The sequence below is a fragment of the Nicotiana tabacum genome, chromosome 18, assembly GCF_000715075.1.
Source record: "Nicotiana tabacum cultivar K326 chromosome 18, ASM71507v2, whole genome shotgun sequence".
Lineage (NCBI taxonomy): Eukaryota > Viridiplantae > Streptophyta > Magnoliopsida > Solanales > Solanaceae > Nicotiana > Nicotiana tabacum.
This window is the reverse complement of record NC_134097.1, coordinates 856,222-874,990: the sequence shown is the minus strand read 5'-3', so window position 1 is coordinate 874,990 and position 18,769 is coordinate 856,222. Positions and strand designations below refer to the sequence as shown.

The 18,769-nt window shown below is 39.3% G+C and overlaps 1 protein-coding gene across 7 annotated transcripts in view; it reads right to left on the bottom strand.

Annotated features, from left to right (window-relative positions):
• Positions 1 to 488: 488 nt before the first annotated feature.
• Positions 489 to 18,769, bottom strand: part of LOC107813931 (transcription initiation factor TFIID subunit 1) — a 31,227-nt gene continuing 12,946 nt past the window's right edge. For 4 of the 7 annotated variants that reach the window (XM_016639255.2, XM_016639254.2, XM_016639257.2 and 1 more), the window contains 13 exons: positions 17,024 to 17,226; positions 16,677 to 16,914; positions 14,068 to 14,404; positions 12,668 to 12,877; positions 12,422 to 12,514; positions 11,591 to 11,797; positions 5,464 to 5,667; positions 4,423 to 4,909; positions 3,447 to 3,637; positions 3,205 to 3,330; positions 3,029 to 3,085; positions 1,953 to 2,948; positions 489 to 1,338 (listed from right to left, as the gene is read on the bottom strand). In XM_016639255.2, the coding sequence (XP_016494741.2) occupies positions 985 to 1,338; positions 1,953 to 2,948; positions 3,029 to 3,085; positions 3,205 to 3,330; positions 3,447 to 3,637; positions 4,423 to 4,909; positions 5,464 to 5,667; positions 11,591 to 11,797; positions 12,422 to 12,514; positions 12,668 to 12,877; positions 14,068 to 14,404; positions 16,677 to 16,914; positions 17,024 to 17,226 (3,703 nt within the window). In that variant the 3' untranslated portion in view covers positions 489 to 984. The remainder of the gene's footprint in view (positions 1,339 to 1,952; positions 2,949 to 3,028; positions 3,086 to 3,204; positions 3,331 to 3,446; positions 3,638 to 4,422; positions 4,910 to 5,463; positions 5,668 to 11,590; positions 11,798 to 12,421; positions 12,515 to 12,667; positions 12,878 to 14,067; positions 14,405 to 16,676; positions 16,915 to 17,023; positions 17,227 to 18,769) is intronic. The other 3 variants (XM_075236521.1, XM_016639258.2, XM_075236522.1) reach the window with 1 other exon arrangement.

Genomic DNA, 18,769 nt, shown 5'->3' with positions numbered 1-18,769 from the left:
AGAATAGATTTCAAGTAATACTACTCAATAACAATTTTTTAGCACTATCCTAACAACCATCACTTCAACACTCAACAACTTCAAACAAAATGACTTTGGGAACCATGGGCATAAAAAATTAAAGCTGAGGCATTCATTGTACCTAACTTATGATTGCTTTTCTTTGACTCCATGTTGAGAAATATAAAATAAAAAATCCATTTTAACAAATATTATTGGCGCATAATATTTGTTGAATACATCCTTATCCTCTAGAATATATGCATTTAAACGTCAAACATTAATTACTTTTTTAATATATTTAGCAAACAGATAAAATATGAGTCGCATTGAATCACAATACAGAAGTTAGATATTAAAAAAATGCCATTATAATGAAAAGTCCTCAACAAGAAGAAACTCAAGGGAATTAGGACTCCATTTACCATAGACCATTCCAATTTCCACATAATTAAAACTCACAATAGTTAAAACAGCAAGATGTGCTATGAGGAATAAATCCAATTGATTAGCTGAAATTTCTATTCACATAGCAGAAAGGGGAAAATTTGAATCCACTGGACTATGAGGAATAACCGGGTAATTGCTAAGATTTACATAACTAAAAAGTTTCAAACAAAGTGCACATATGTCACATAATTGAGCTACTACTCTATACATTAAGATACACTACCCATTCTCTCATCCACACCCCATTTTCGTGTTGCCTTTCAACATTAACTATGAGGTAGAACAAAATGGTACAGTGCCATATCAGCTACTAAATCCCACTATACAGTTGGGATACGATCCCTTCAGTCACATCTTCATCATCTGATACATGTTTCGGGTGGCTGCAACTAACACATCCAAAAGATCTATCCTCTGATCGCTGAACGATAGATAGCTATCCATTTGCTGAAACCACTAGATCAAGAGTGACCGATGAAAGCTTGCTTAATGGCACTTAAAATCCAACAGAGATAAGGGTACAAATATGAAGTATCATCGTCCAATACCAGCTTCAGCTTCAGCTAAGATGGAATCATTCTCTTCCAGCAAGTAGTCACAAATCTCTAGAAGCTGATCCGCAAGGGGGGGAATACCTGGGTTGCGCACATCATTGTATATATGTGCATTGATGGTGATCTGTGCCACATCATGCCTGAATTGCCCGCGGTTTTTATATTCCAGTTTCCTGGCTTTCTCTTTGATTGTAGATAGGTCCATAGGACGCTTTACATACTTGTGATAATCTGGAGCTTCTTTTCGGGTCACTGGTTTCAAGAAGAGGTAAGATACTTCCACATTTGACTTCAGTGTGTCAACAATTTCTTCCAAAATATTTGACAAACCAACCTTCAAACAAATTCAACCACATTTCAGTTAAATGAAAAGACTACTACACATCTGCCCTTTCGCAATACAGAGGAAGTAAGGAACTATCAGAAAGAACAGATCAAATAAGATCAGAGGTTTTTCCTGCAAACATCTTGTTTTTCTAACTGCAGTTAACTGACCAACAATGAAATAATTATGCATACAGAGAATGTGTTCTTCCTTAAGATGTGACAGTCAAACAACACTCATCAGAGTAGATGCATGATCAATATTCCTATGAGAGTAAGTAGGCAGTAGGCCTTTCTCTTTTTCCCTTTCTATTTCACATGCAAGGAGGCATAAGCCTCACTTTTTCAAAAAAAAAAAAAAAAAGACACTCCACCCACCATGACGGCAGTTAGCCGTATTTTCTCCTAACTAGTACTATTCATTTCCTATCAGAAAATTCTATAAACACCACCATGCAACCAAATTGGCCAACAGGAACATGAGAGAAAGGTCAGCTAGATCACTTGGACACAGCACAAAATGAAATAAGGATTAGATGGTCTAGGTCCACAGCATCTATGGCCATAGTAAATGGACTATCACTAATACCTGCAGAGATAAACAAGCATAATAGATTTAGTTACCTCTCCCGCTCTTCGGCGCTTTGCTGGTGGTGCATGCTCTTTAGCATGCCTTCCGGACTCAAAAGGTTGCCTCCGCTTCACCGATCTGTCTCGATCTGGTATCCTTCTGTCATTTCTTCTGGGAAGAAAATCGTCCAAGTACTCATCTCTTATTTCAGGCTTCTTCTTTTTCTTCTTCTTTTCCTTTAGACGTTCTTCTTCTTCCCTCTCTCTTCTTATGGCATCTTGATAGCTTTCAATTGCCGCTAACTTCTCCTGCTCCTCTAGTGCCTTCTGTCGCTCATATATCATTTTGGCTCTTTCTTCTCTCTGCCTTAGAGCAACTCTCCTCCTCTCTTCCTCTTCCCATAATCGTTTATCATCCATTCTTTTCCTTTCTAAAGCCTCTTCAAAAAAGTGTTCTCTATCTTGCTGCCCCAAGTACGACAATTCATTGATTTTCTTCGTCTTCCTGAAATCCATGCCACTGCTTCCTTCCAGAAAGCTTTCATCCACACTTGCAGAGTCCTTAAGTTGCTTAATTACAATTTTCTTGCTGCGCTGTGAGTCTGCAGTCTCCGTTGGTGGCCTTATCAGAATGGAGGGCTTGTGAGCTTCATTGGAAATATCCTCTGCTCTCATCTTATTTGAAAACTTTATTTTATTGAATTTTATGGGGGGTGGTACAGTTCCAGTTTCAGCATCTGAAGTCACTGGCATGTCAGAATTAAATGAGGTGGCAGGAGTAGGTTTATCAGGAAGCTTGTCGGTTGAGCCACATTTGACCTTCAGAACTTTGGCCTTTGAACTGGAATTATCATCCTCATGAACTTCAATCATCACATTCTTTGTTCCACTTTTTTGGATGACTTTCTTCGAGAAGATCTGGGGATGATCCAAGGGATCGATAGAACTAATGGCTTTTCCTGTAGTCTTTTCCAGATCAGTGCTTTCTGCTCGTGCATCCACATCTTCCCCATACTTGGGACAATTCTTATTAGTTCTCATGTGACCAAGCTGCATAACAAGACCAGTCAATTGATTAGCCTTCATAACTCTGGAAAGAATAAGATGATTATTCAAATATAACCACAAACCTGACCACAGGCCCCACAGACAAAACTGTCTCTTGCTGACTTCTTCTCTTTCACGGGCTGCATCCAAGGAGAGTATCACATCAGTTACATGTCTTATAAGAATCAAGAAACACTTGGCAAGGATATATTGGAATTCAAAATAAGCAGCATAATCAAAATAACTTGGGGACATTTACCTTTATTCCATCCCCTAGTATTTTAACCTTTTTGTTAAATAATCCAGTGTCCACAATATCAAATTTTTTCTTGGATTTCACCTTGCTAGATAGGGTTCTTTTAGTAGCAAACACTTCAGCCTGCAGCTAAGAAGAAAATCAGATGATTGCACCATCTGCTTGACATACTAAAGACATGCCTACAATTTCCTATTAATATAAGTGGAGCACGACAGAATTAGAGAGGAAGAAAGGACAACAACCTCCTTCTGATCTCCAATGAAATCCAATGCATTTGGCCCATCAGACTTGATGCTTGGCTTGGAAAATATTTGAGGTTTTTTACCCCGATCTGTGCTTTCTGTACCAAACCTGTATCTTAAATCTGGCATGACACCGATTTGCTCCCCCATGACTTTGTCCTTTTTTTTCTTCTTTCGATCAGCTTCTTCATCTGCAAATTAGTAGTTAGAGATAAACAATACCAGATAAGAAACATGTGCTAAGATAGGCTGCACCTGCTGGCAGGCAACAAAAAATGGTTTATACCATGAAGAAAGATGCTATGTGTAAAATGATTCTATTGAAAGAAGAGGGTACGCTCCACCTCAAAGGAAAATTGTTGCGTCATTCCTATAAAAGGGAGTAGGCAGTTTTCTTATATGCATTGTCGGGATCGATTGGTATAGCAACCTCTATTTGGTAATATTTCCTACAATCTTCTTAAAGAAAAGTATTCAGAATTGGTGAGTCTTTCTTTTTTATTTTTTGATAAGGAAAGCCTAAGTTGGTGAGTCTTTCTAGGATAAGATGCAACTTAATTAACTTGACAGGACTTCTGTAAATTCCTAAACAGTACTCTACTCTAGATCAGGAGTGATGCTACTTCATTTGCAAACTTCACATGACAAGGATTTTAGCATTGGTCGTGCCAAGACGTATCAACAGAGAACCCAATCCTTGACATTACAAAGTCCCAACTCATAGGCGTGGAGAAATATGTCATACTCCACCCACTATACCCTACCCAACCGGCAGAAGCATAAGAACCAACCTCATATGCTATTTTTCTACAGAATTTCCTCCCACTAAATGTCTATTTTTTAGGAGAAAAAGAAAGTAATATTGAAGTACACCAAATTCTTAATTTTCTCAATCATACAGATTATAGCACCAAGATGCCAAGGATGGACTAGAAATAACATATAATAGATATATACATATATCCATGTTCCATACCATCCATGAGCATGCGGCATAATTCTGCAGCTTCAGCTGCCTCATCCTCGATTTCCTCTTCCACCTGAGCTTGAAAGGAGCGTCTTCTCATCTTGAGTCCTTTGACGCCGTCTACATTATCATGTTTGGGCTCATGACTACCCTCCTCACCATCCTCGCATTCCTCTGCGTCAAGAAGATTTTCCAAATCACCAGCAAATGAGTCCAGATCACTGTTCACTTCAGAGTCGCTCTCATTTTCTTCACCATCAACAGCACTAAGATTTTGGACTTGTCGGTCCCAGATCTCCTGACATTTTTCTCTGGTTTGCTGCTGCAGCTGCAAAAAAGACATTCGCTGGCCACGTGCATATTTGCTTATCGTTGTTGGATCAACCTTGACACCTGATGCAGCTTGCTCACTGGAGAGCTTGCGAATCATAGCAATTCGGTGCCACCTTGTTAGTTTAGCAATCTGCTCCTCTGGAACATTAAACTTGAGAAGAACCTAAATACAAGAAAATACACTATTATGTAAAATGAGAAACACATACTTGTGAATTGATAGGAAAAAACCATTCGGCTACTGATCCATAATTCACAGGCAACTCGCCAAAGATAAAAGAATTAGAAGCAGAAATGGGGTTCAATCTGGACAAGAGAACTCTATGCATCAGAGCCATAGGAATAAATAATCAACCACTCGCGGACCTGTCAACTAGGCTTTAAGCTAAATAAACACGCCTGAATCATATAGGCCAGAATTCATTCTGTTCTGAATCATCTTTCATAAGGGGTATATATTCATTTAGGGGTATATATTCATTTAGGTTCTAAAATCATATCAGGGAAATTTCTTTTCCTCGCAACTTAAAACAAATAATAGTAGAACATAAAAAGAACAGTCAGTCCAGATTGATAACAATGGGTTGACATATATGTCAATGGAAACATACGCATGATACAAAAACCATTTACTTTTGAGGTAACCGCAGTTGATGCTAAGCCAAAAAAGCTGGAAGTTTGTAAAATCCAATTCTATTATTATTCCAATCAACTCACCTCGCGTGCAGCTTCCATGCTCAATCTTCGTAGATCTGCATCAGTGCCTGTTACTGTTGACCCTTTGGCAACAACTGTTTTTTTCTTGGAGATTGCATTTGATATTGGTGCCTTAGGAGTGGTGCGGACGTAACTGAACCCTAATCCGCGACCGGAGGGATCACCAACACCAGTAATTTCCAGTCGCTCAATATTCTCTCTATCCTGCAGAGAAGTATCAAGAAAGACCAAGTTTCAGGACTAGCCAGGATGTTATGAATTACAGAAAAAGTGTACATGTATCTCACAGCACTAACTTAATGAAAGAGTAGTGATACAATAAGAATGTTAGTTTAGAGCTATGTACATAATATAGTCTTGTCCCACATTGGAATGGGAGTAATATGTCCTTGTAGTGTATAACTATAAATAAGGACCTCTTGTATTGTATTCATCCATCCAATATCAATAACATATTTTCTCCCGTCTTTCTCACATGGTATCAGAGCAATTGTGAGAGATTTATGGCTGTGCATAAATTCCAGCGACTCCGGGAAGAGAAATCGGTCACCGGAAGTCTTTTTCCGGTGACTTTTTCAAGGTTGTTTGCGTCTGCTTTATCTCCGTCAGTGTTGTGCAAAATCCAACGCTACCACAAGAGTAGTCATTGTCCGGCGACCAAACCCCAGTAAAAATCTCCAGCAGAAGCCTCCTCACGCGCCACCAGAAGCTCACGCCCACTTCCGGCCATTTTTTGAAAAAGTCCCTTCGAAGGGTTGGGTCGTCTAGTAAATCCGATCCTACCCCTACTGTTTTTGTTTCATTCCGACCACTTTGAGTTTTTTCCGTCAGTTACAGTAGATTCCGGCAGCTACAGTAATTCATTATTTTGTTTCAGTGTTTCCTTACTCTGTTTCAGTGGATTACAATTGATTCTTTCTCTTATTTGGTAATAATTTGCAACAATGTCTTTGGGATTTGATGTTTTTGGGTCTAAAAACATGAGTTCTGGAAGCTCTAGTGTTATGATTACCTCGGAACCTTTAATGGGAAGTTCAAACCACTTAGCTTGGGCTTCATCTGTCGAGTTGTGGTGTAAAGGTCAAGGTGTTCAAGATCATCTAATCAAACAGTCTAGCGAAGGAGATGAAAAGGTGATAGCACTTTGGGCAAAGATCGATGCTCAGTTATGTAGCATCCTGTGGCAATCTATTGATTCCAAGTTGATGCCCTTGTTTCGTCCATTCCAGACATGTTATTTGGTTTGGGCAAAGGCTCGTACCTTATACACTAATGACATATCTCGCTTCTATGATGTGATATCGCGGATGACAAACTTAAAGAAGCAGGAACTAGATATGTCTACTTACTTGGGTCAAGTACTGGCAGAGAATTTGAGAAGTTGATGCCAGTTTCTGCTAGTGTGGAAAAACAACAAGAGCAGCGACAGAAGATGTTTCTAGTTCTTACTTCTTACCCTCGTTGGACTTCCTAATGATCTTGATTCAGTACGCGACCAGATTTTGGGTAGTCCGACTGTCCCCACAGTTGATGAATTATTCTCTCGATTACTCTGCCTTGCTGCAGCACCAAGTCACCCAGTGATGTCATCACAGATACTTGATTCCGCTATTCTCGCATCCCAGACAGTGGATGTTCGAGCGTCTCAAACTATGGAGAATAGACGAGGAGGATGTCGTTTTGGAAGATATAGACCCAAGTGTTCTTATTGTCACAAACTTGGACACACTCGTGAAATGTGTTATTCCTTACATAGTCGTCCACCCAAAAATGCTTACGTTGCTCAGACCGAGACTACAGGTAACCAGGGATTTTCTTTATCTAAAGAAGAATATAATGAGCTCCTTCAGTATCGAGCAAGTAAGCAGACATCTCCACAAGTAGCCTCGGTTGCCCAGACTGATACTTCTGTTGCTCGTAATTCTTTTGCTTGTGTTTTCCAGTCTAGTATTCTTGGACCATGGGTCATGGACTCAGGTGCTTCTGATCACATCCCTGGTAATAAATCACTTTTATCGAATATTGTATACACACAGTCTTTTCTCACTGTTACTTTAGCCAATGGATGTCAAACTAAGGCAAAAGGAATTGGACAAGCTAACCCCTTTGTCTTCTATCACCCTAGATTCCGTTCTTTATGTCCCTGGTTGTCCTTTTAGTCTTGCATATGTTAGTCGTTTGACTCTTGCCCTCAATTATGGTATATATTTTACTGATGATTCCTTTATTATGCAGGACCGCAGTACGAGACGGACAATTGGTACATGACGTGAATCAGAAGACCTTTACTACCTTAACTCACTCAGTCCTTCCACAACATGTCTAGTTATCTTCCAGACCTAATCCACAGACGTTTAGATTATCCGAGTTTATCCAAACTTCAGAAGATGGTGCCTAGTTTGTCTACATTAGATTGTGAGTCGTGTCAGCTTGGGAAACATACCCGAGCCTCCTTTCCACGTAGTGTTGAGAGTCCTGCAGAGTCTGTTTTCTCCTTAGTTCATTCTGATATATGGAGTCCTAGTAGAGTCAATTCAACCTTGGGATTTCGTTATTTTGTTAGTTTTATTGATGATTACTCAAGATGTACTTGGCTTTTCTTAATGAAAGATCGTTCTGAATTATTCTCTATATTCCAGAGTTTTTGTGCTGAAATCAAAAACCAATTTGGTGTTTCTATTCGCATTTTTCGTAGTGATAATGCCTTAGAATATTTATCTTCTCAGTTTCAGCAGTTTATGACTTTTCTAGGAAATATTCATCAGACATCTTGTCCTTATACCCCTCAGCAAAATGGGATTGCAGAGAGAAAGAATAGGCACCTTATTGAGACTGCTCGCACACTTCTAATTGAATCTCGTGTTCCGTTGCGTTTTTGGGGCGATGCAGTTCTCACAGCTTGTTATTTAATTAATCGGATGCCTTCATCTCCCATCAAAGATCAGATTCCGCATTCAGTATTGTTTCCCAAGTCAACCCTATACTCTCTTCCACCTCGTGGTTTTGGGAGCACGTGTTTTGTTCATAACTTAACCCCGGGGAAAGATAAGTTAGCTCCTCGTGCTCTCAAGTGTGTCTTCCTTGGTTATTCTCGTGTTCAGAAGAGATATCGTTGTTATTCACCTGATCTTCGTAGGTACCTTATGTCAGCGGACGTCACATTTTTTGAGTCTAAACCTTTCTTTACTTCTGCTGACCACCATGATATATCTGAGGTCTTACCTATACCGACCTTTGAGAGTTTACTATAGCTCCTCCTTCACCTTCGACCATAGAGGTTTCACCCATGCCAACCGTTGAGGAGTCTAGTGTTGTTCCTCCTAGTTCCCCTGCCACAGGAACACCACTCTTGACTTATCGTCGTTCGCGCCCTACATCAGGCCCAACTGGTTCTCGTCCTGCACCTGACTATGCTCCTACTGCGGACCCTGCTCCTAGTACACCGATTGCACTTCGGAAAAGTATACGGACCACACTTAACCCTAATCCTCATTATGTCGGCTTGAGTTCTCATCGTCTGTCATCTCCCCATTATGCTTTTAAATCTTCTTTGTCCTCGGTTTTCATCCCCAAGTCTACAGGTGAAGCGTTGTCTCATCCAGGATGGCGACGAGCTATGAGTGACAAGATGTCTGCTTTACATACAAGTGGTACTTGGGAGCTTGTTCATCTTCCTTCAGGTAAATCTACTGTTGGTTGTCGTTGGGTTTATGCAGTCAAAGTTGGTCCCGGTAGCCAGATTGATCGACTTAAGGCATTTCTTGTTGCCAAAGGATATACTCAGATATTTGGGCTCGATTACAGTGATACCTTCTCTCCCGTGGCTAAAGTGGCATCAACCCGCCTTTTTCTATCCACGGCTGCGGTTCGTCATTGGCCTCTCTATCAGCTGGACATTAAGAATGCCTTTCTTCACGGTGATCTTGAGGATGAGGTTTATATGGAGCAACCACCTAGTTTTGTTGCTCAGGGGGTGTCTCGTGGCTTTGTATGTCGCTTGCGTCGGTCACTTTATGGTGTAAAGCAGTCTCCTCGAGCCTGGTTTGGTAAGTTCAGCACGGTTATCCAGGAGTTTGGCATGACTCGTAGTGAAGCTGATCACTCTGTGTATTATCGGCACTCTGCTTCAAGTCTCTGTATTTATCTGGTAGTCTGCTGATAATATTGTTATTACTGGCAATGATCAGGATGGTATTACCAATCTGAAGCAACATCTCTTCCAGCACTTCCAAACTAAGGATCTAGGCAGATTGAAGTACTTTCTAGGTATTGAGGTCGCTCAGTCTAGCTCAGGTATTGTTATTTCTCAAAGAAAATATGCTTTAGACATTCTTGAGGAGAGACAGGGATGATAGGTTGCAGACCTGTTGACACTCTGATGGATCCGAATTCTAAACTTCTGCCAGGACAGGGGGAGCCGCTTAGCGATCCTACAAGCTATAGCCGGCTGGTTGGTAAATTAAATTATCTCACAGCGACTAGACCTGACATTTCTTATCATGTATGTTATAAGTCAGTTTATGAATTCTCCCTGTGATAGTCATTGGGATACAGTTGTCCGCATTATTCGGTATATAAAATCGGCTCCAGGCAAAGGGTTACTGTTTGAGGATCGAGGTCATGAGCAGATCGTTGGATACTCAAATGCTTATTGGGCAGGATCACCTTCTGATATACGTTCTACGTCTGGATATTGTGTTTTAGTAGGAGGCAATTTGGTGTCTTGGAAGAGCAAGAAACATAATGTAGTTGCTCGATCTAGTGCAGAAGCAGAATATCGAGCAATGACTATGGCAACATGTGAGCTAGTCTGGACCAAACAATTGCTCAAGGAGTTGAAATTTGGTGGAATCAGTCGGATGGAACGTGTGTGCGATAATCAAGCTGTCCTTCATATTGCATCAAATCCGGTGTTCCATGAAAGACTAAGTTGCTCGGACACGGGTGTAGGTGTCCAACATGGGTGCGGATCTAGAGGTCGGATCCTTTGAGATATAAATTCTAAGATTCGTGGATACGGATCCTAGTACGGATACGGGTGCAAGGATCCGGCTAAAAATAATTCAAAAAATAAAAATATAAAAAATATTTCTAAATTATGATAAAGTTTGGGGAATACTTAAGTATAGCTTGTAAAGTGTGAATTTCTTTTTTATTCTCAAGTTGTAGATAAGAAAATGATTGATTTCCTAGATAAGGAATGCTATTTTATTCAAATTTATCCTAATTTTGGTTTTGATTTCGGGAATTAAATTGTATATCATCTCGAATTTTTTCGTCCGTCGTGGTCAAAGTATCCAAAATCGTTTGACCAAATCCGGTACGGATCCCATACCCACACCCATACTAGTGTCATGTCGACACGGGTGCGGCACCTAAACTGCCATGTCGGAACAACTTAGATGAGAGAACTAAACACATTGAGATTGATTGTCACTTCGTCAGAGAAAAGATACTTTCAAGAGAGATTGCTACAAAGTTTGTGAGGTCGAATGATCAACTTGCAGATATTTTCACTAAGTCCCTCACTGGTCCTCGTATTGGTTATATATGTAACAAGCTCGGTACATATGATTTGTATGCACCGGCTTGAGGGGGAGTGTTAGTTTAGAGCTATGTACATAATATAGTCTTGTCCCACATTAGAATGGGAGTAATATGTCCTTGTAGTGTATAGCTCTTGTATAGCTCTTGTATAGCTATAAATAAGGACCTCTTGTATTCATCCATCCAATATCAATAACATATTTTCTCCCGTGCTTTCTCACAAAGAATACTTATTATACTTTTTTTATGATCTAGTGAATGATCCTTATACTCTATCGTTGCAACAAAAGTTTTGAATTATTTAAAGACACCAAAGGCTGCCGTGTCAAAGCATCTCTGATGACCAGATAAAAGGTTAATAAGAACAGAAATGACCACAATGACCAAACGCAATTTCTGAGATATATTACCATGACATTGAGATAACTAACTGGCAATCACCAAACAGGAAAGGACACAGTTCCAAAGTTTGTTGGATTGAGTTTTCTCATACAATTCTTTCCTAGGAACACACTCCGGAAAGAGACAAGCATTTCGTCAAAGACTAGATTACAAGATGAATGATGCAAGAATGATCTACCTGGTTTGTACAGGCAACAAAGTTGCTACTCAAGTTCCAAGGTGTGATTTGAAGTTCCCTTTCAATATGTGATGCAGCAGCTAAAGCAATTGCTTCATCTGGGAGCTGGTTCATTGCAGCTGATAGGCCTGCAGGATGAGTTAGCCGCGTAATACCTAGGCGCTTAAGCCTATAAAGGCCAGCTTGCATGCTTTCATATGCACACACCTGAGCCAAAGGACAAGCACAAAACAAAAAGTTTCAGATAAATGGTTGAAAATCCAATAACATAGGCAATGTGAAACAGTAAAGAAGAAGAGGAAATATTGGAGGCAGTAACAGCATAATGAAAAGCATTACTACATTCTGGAAAAATGACATTTGAACCCTAGTTTGCACCGAGGTCAATGACTTTCAGGAGTCACAATCTCTACCCTTAATTGGATATGAAAATTAAAGGGAGGTGAATTTAAAATTTCTTATTGCAACAGAGCCCAGCAATTTAAACCACTCAACAAGAAAAACAAATTATAGACCATCAACAACTTATTCCATTCTTCATGAATTCTGTTCTCGGTCTTTAATAGGAGAGAGGGGAGCAGCATGATTTAGCCTCCTGCTGATACCAAATGTGCTAAAGTGGTGAACTCCATAATCGAAAGACGGAGCTTTAAGATAGTGTTATTTGTACCCATGTTATTTTGACAAGTGCACGACATCTCTTAATGCACAGTAAAGAATGTTTTTATAACCCTTCTTCCTTTTTATTTTTGGTTTGGCGTGTGTGTGTGTGTGTGTGGGGGGGGGGGGGATGAGAGAGAAACTAAAAACAAGAATCTTTAAAGAACTCACACTTTCTGGTGAAACCAGCCTCCTCAATTCCTCCTCGGATGGAATCCGAAAATTGAACCTCATAACCCATTGGAGCTGTCCATTTGATCTTCTCTGCATCATGTCAGCACCTAAGTTACTTGCCACAGACACATAAAGGGAAGGAGCACATGAAGTTCAACAAAGACAACTTTCAGTAAATCCTGTCCGACTAATGTCTGTACTAAAGGATTTACCCAGGAATCGAAATGTTGCTTCTTAAAGTACCTGCAAATCAGCACAATGTTTGAGCCTTTTCCTAAGAAAGGCCTCTGACAAGCTAGGGAACTGTGCAGACAGCTCATCCGCGCGGATGAAAGGACGTGAACCCCGTTTTTCAATAGCACGAAATTCACGATACATATATACCAATAGTCTGTTCATTATGTAGGTCTGAACACCTTTGGATCCGGGAGAGATTACCTCCATGTGAGGCTCCTTCAAAGATAACAAGAGAAAGGCGGATTAAACAAGGAAATAGATCCACCACATATTCATAGACAAGCAACGGATCAGATATTAGTCATAAATTATACGTGATAGATTATCCTCTTCTGGAATAAGATTTCGACATAGCTATAACATGCTTGCATATTAAAGAAACATGATTATCCTCTCCAGATATAAACATCGACATAGCTACAGCAAGCTTGCACATTACAGAAGCATGCATTAGCATACTGCACAAAACAAATCCATAACAGAATAGGATATCAAAATCTAAAGGTCGAAGTGAATTGTCCTCAAACACTATTGCAAGTTTGCAACTTTAGTTGGAAGTTCATTGAGTTTGTGGCGAGAAGCCAAGAATGTGCGTCAATGTACCTCCATGATACAAAAATAGAAAAATCCAAAGAAAAAAATTGTTAAACAACACTAATGAAAAGCAAATTCTACTTCCCCAGGAATAAAAGAAAGGAAAAAAGCACATAAGCTTATTAAATTATGTAGCTTCAGATTCCTTTTCCTTCATGAGTTCCCAATCATTCAATTTTAGCTTATTTATTTAAGATCTGGAAAACTAAGACCTCATACTCCGCCATCTTGGGCCTGGAACAGCATCAATTCTTTGGCATGGATTCTGACACCCATGTCTGCCATCTAGCATCATCATTAAAAGAAATAATAATAATAATAATAATGGTGCGTATTTTGCATATGCAACTGTAATCAAAGGCAGATTTCAATCGAACCAATGACAAAATCAGGCACATGAAACATCAAGAGAACTTCTAATCCTTAAGCGTTGAAGCTCGGGCCACCAGATCTTGCAAAACAAGTTGAATGCATCAAGGAGAATGCATGTGGACAATGCAACAATATGAGAAAATCAAAGGCAACAATATGAGAAAATCAAAGGCATCCCCTTCACAGGGGGGCCAACTCATATGCCTTCCAAATTTCAAAACTCAGGCTTATCATGCAACAGCTCATTGTTTCAGGTTCCAAACTGGCAAACATGATTAACATGAATCAGAAATTTCCATGATGCATGGTTCAAAATGATGTGTACTAAAAGTAAAACAATCAATATTTTAGAAATAAGTTCATCAGAAAATAATATATAAAAGTTGCGTAGTGCAATCAAGAAAGTAGTTAAATAAGAGAAGGTAAGGATAATAGATAACCTGTTGCCCTACGACATCAATCCTGTCTATCCGCCTTATGGACAGCTTACCCTTTGCTGAGCGAACCAACAAATAATCAGTTGATGAGACCTTGTGCTGAAAAATTGGTGCCCTGTACATATTTGTTTCGAGAGATGACTGGCTACAACCAGGTTTTATATCCCCAAGGAAGGGGGATTTATCAGCAGGATCAAGTATGAGCACACTCCCCAATCCAGTATTTTCGTTGCGCATCAAGGTGCCTTTCTGATCATTTGGAGATGATTTTTGGTAATAAGTACACAATCTTGCACCCATTCCAGCATTTCCAAGGAGCAAAGGTCTCTCCTCACAGTATCTGCAAGTAGAAAAGCAGAGAAAAGTGTTGAGGCAGACTAAGCATACACATCATAAAGTTGTATAAACATGAAAAGAAGTAATGAAATTCTTTTTTTTAAAATTTCTTTAGTCACAAGGTTTCACTAGAAACACAACAAGGGGTGACGAAAATATGTACCATGTGGTAGCATAGAGTGCTTCGTTATAAAATCTATCCAATTGTTATACGAAAAGCGATATACTTCTCACACCTAAAATTTAGATGAAACAAAAAAAAATTCTTTATTCATCAATAACACCAAGGTAGTCACAAAAATATGTATGAATGTTATATACAGTGCTCCTCTGTCAAATCCATCCAACTGCTATACAAAAGGGGATCTGCTCCTCACACCAAAAATATAGATGAAACGAAAATGATCTTTTAATGCTTCATCCATCAAGCTATACAAGTGGCATTTGAGATGCAATTTGCACAACTCACACAGCAAACAAATGGCTTCAGTTACATCTCAGAAATTTAAATTCTTCAGTATCCTATTTGGCTATTTTGAAGTTCCATTACAACAAAAAACAAGAAAAAGCACTTCAAAAATTGCACACAAATAAACTATTTATATGCAACACAGATCTCTGCTTGATCAATGCAATAGACCTATTCAAATTGTCATAAAATCAGTATAAGCAAAGGTATATTATTCATCTATCACGGCACCTAGAGAGTAAAAGAAAAATTCTCCTCCCATTTGAAAATGTAGGGAACTAACAAACCCATCAGATCATCCTTACCATTGACAAATCAGACAAAATCAGTTCTTTTTTTTATTGACGAACGAGAAATCCCAAGGATCAGCTAACACACAGTTCGAAACTTGGTGGATAATGGGCCAGTTCATCTACCCTTCTCCACTTAAATGCCTGGTTTTTTCCGCTGCAAGGTTCGAACTCGTGATGTGCGCCTATTCTACACATGACGCGCTGCACTTTTACCACTAGACTGAAGCCCTGGCCCCAGACAAAATCAGTTATTCAACCTCACATTCCGATCTCCACGATATGACCATCTTCCCTAGTCAAATACCAGCAAAATTGTTCATTACATTGGTCTTACAAGTTATGCTGTTGGTACAATGATAGTGTCCCTATAAGAACTCCTGACATAGCACCAGCACCTGTATAATGTTAATTTCTAATAACAATCTTATTCACAACTGTCATCCTCTTCTTAAATATCCATATTTTTAAATAAAAATACTCCTTCTGTTCCCTCTTAAATGACACTCTTATCACTTCATTTTATCATATGTTAGGATCAGCATCAACTTTTCTTGTCATTTCCTTTATCTAATGCTGAGTATTGATATTTCCAAATAAATAATACTCCTATCCTTTTTAATGGAACTCTTTCCTATTTAGTCTGTTCCAAAAAGAATGACACCTTTCTATATTTAGAAACTTTTTAAATTTAAACTTCATGTTTTTCCATTAGTGACATACTCTTATAGCCTAAGTTGCTCGGACTCGGGTGCGGGTGTCCGATACGGGTGCAGATCTAGAGGTCATCATTCATGATCTAAATTTAAAGATTCGGGGGTACGGATCCAAGTACGGATACGGGTGCGGGGATTCGGCTAAAAATAATTCAATTATTTAAAAATAGAGTTATAAAAATATGTATAAATTATGAGACATGTGAAAAACTTACAAGGTACTTCGAGAAGGAGAAAATATTGAACAAGAGTAGAATTTTAGGAGATAAAAGGAAAAGGACTGACATAGAAATTTATATATACAAGGTATTCCATTTTCTTCAATATCACCCTAGCTTTTGATTTGTTTTCAAAAATCATAGTATCTGTCCCAAATTTCTCCGTTGATTTAGGTCAAAGTACCCAAAATCGGTTGACCAGATCCGACACGGATCCCACACCCACGTCGTGTCGACACGGGTGCGGCACTGAAAGTGAAGAGTCCGAGTAACTTAGCTTATAGCCATAGAAATATCATGGCATGTTTTAGACCACAAGTCCTAACGGTACTTGTGCCAAAAATCTTCCTTAAAACATTCACATGACTGATACAGAACCCCCAAAAGGTATACAGAACCCGCAAAAGGTGGAGCAAAGCTAAACAGAACCCCCAAAAGGTGGAGCATTCACTAGCGGAGAAAAACTACTTCCAACTTAACAAGTACAGGGCATTTATCAATATTGAGCATGAAATAACCGAAAACAAAATGATATCAGAATATCAATAGAAAATGCACAATAAAAATCTTTGGGTTAACTTACTCCATTAGGAAGACATGGCCATCTTTCACGGAAAGATCAGATTTTTTCTTAAATGCCCCAGGAGGACGCATGGACTTGTTCTCACCGGGAAGCTTTTGTGCCCTAGGCAACAAATTTATCCTGGAACGAACAAGATGCAGCACAGAGTTTGGTGGAACATTTTGCGCAGAAAGAGATTTAACATCTTCAAGCTCCTTCCCGCAATAAATTATCTTCACTGGCTCAGACAGTTTGAAATCTATAAACAAATAACATGGTGAAAGTTAGTAATAGCTGGGACATCAAGGTAATAAATAGATGTAATATAAGTGAAGGTTAGGAACTAAAAGGACAGAAAAATTACAAACCAAGCTTCTTGGACGCCTTTGACTTAAGAGAAGAAATGGTCTCCTCTGCTGCCACATGAAGTTTACTTCCTTTGCCACCCAAGCTCTTCAATATGATTTTCATTGGCCCTTGTGTAGGCAACTTTCTCTGTTCCTTAAGTACCACCTCATTGTCATGGGGATGCCATAAAGCTCTTGGCCGATGAAAATTTGCTATGTCTTTACTGCAAAGAGGAGTATAAATCACATAAACAAACAATAAAAAAGAAGCAATCAACCAATACATAAGATAAATCCGAGAGAACACACATCTAAATCTTATTATTAAAAGAGGTGATTAGGTAAATCTAACATGTCTTTACTGCAAAGAGGAGTATAAATCACATAAACAAACATTAAAATAGAACCAATCAACCAATACATATGATAAATCCGAGAGAAGACAACTCTAAATCTTATTAAAAGAGGTGATTAGGTAGATCTAACATGGCACTTATGTCCATACGGACTGATGCAAGGACAAACCTTTTTTTGCCTTTGGGTTGCCTAAGCCAACTGATAAATACAGGCCAAATTTGTTCCTTGAACTGCAAAAGCTAAGTTACTTCTAGCTACACAACTTGCTAATATATATCAGGCATCTTATAGCATGAGGAGGATTATGTGAAATCCACCTAAGTACACAGGAGCATCAAATGAAGTACACAAGCAGAGAACAATTAGAGTGGAAGATTGTTTAGTGTGAGATAATAGCGAGTTAGAGAGAGAAGCTCTTCCATATCTCTAGACTTTAGTTCATCCAAACAATCTCTCACAGTACATCTGGTGTGTGAAGAATCTGAGCGTCCAACCCAAAATCTTAAGGCAATGGCCCCTTTGGAAACCCTTACACAACCAATGAGGAACAAGTATATTCTCTAATACCCTCTCACACAAGTAACCTGGTTCTTGAGTTCACTTGGACTGAATGTTCTTTATTTTTTCTGGTTTAGATAAAGAAAGTGGTGGCTTGACAATAGTGGGCCTGAAACAGAGGGAAAGAGAGTAGGCTCAACAAGCTAATGAGTGAGCCTAGAGCAATGCCTGTGCTGATTTGAGAGAGAGTAGTCCTCAGCAACTCCATGTGTCAAGTTGAGAGAGAGAAGCCCAGAGCGATAAAACATGAGAAGAGAACGCTGTTTTGACACAGGCTCACCAAACTTTGGCTCCGATGCCATGTCAAAGAACCTGAGCATCCAACCCAAAACCTTAAGGTTAACGGGGGAGCGACCCTGACATTATAAACCCCTCGGAGACCCTTTTACAACCAATGAGAGTCAAGTGTATTCTCTAACATGGTGAACTGGGATCTTCAATCAAAGAAAAGAGGAGCTTGAAGGAGAGAAAAGGTATTCAAACTCAACTCAGCACTGTTTGTCAATTTAATCTGCCTTCATACCAATCTTCAACCCTCACCCTTTCACATCACCAAAAAGCTCAAATCACTAACAATTTTACTAGCAAGTAACTATCACAAGAAGAGGCACTTGTGGAGCCTATAAGTCACTAATGTGAGTTCGCTGGCACGTAGGACGACTGTCCTTCAAGCACGATTACATCATATAAAATAAGAGCCTTCCCATCTCATTACCTTGCTCCGCATCTTATCAAAGAATGTTGTAGCTCTAGGATATTGAGATTACTAAAATAAACTAGGAGCGCGGGAGAGTGCGAAATTTTTGTTTCTTTGTCACACTGGGACGAGGCAACGTGGTGATTCTGGTCATG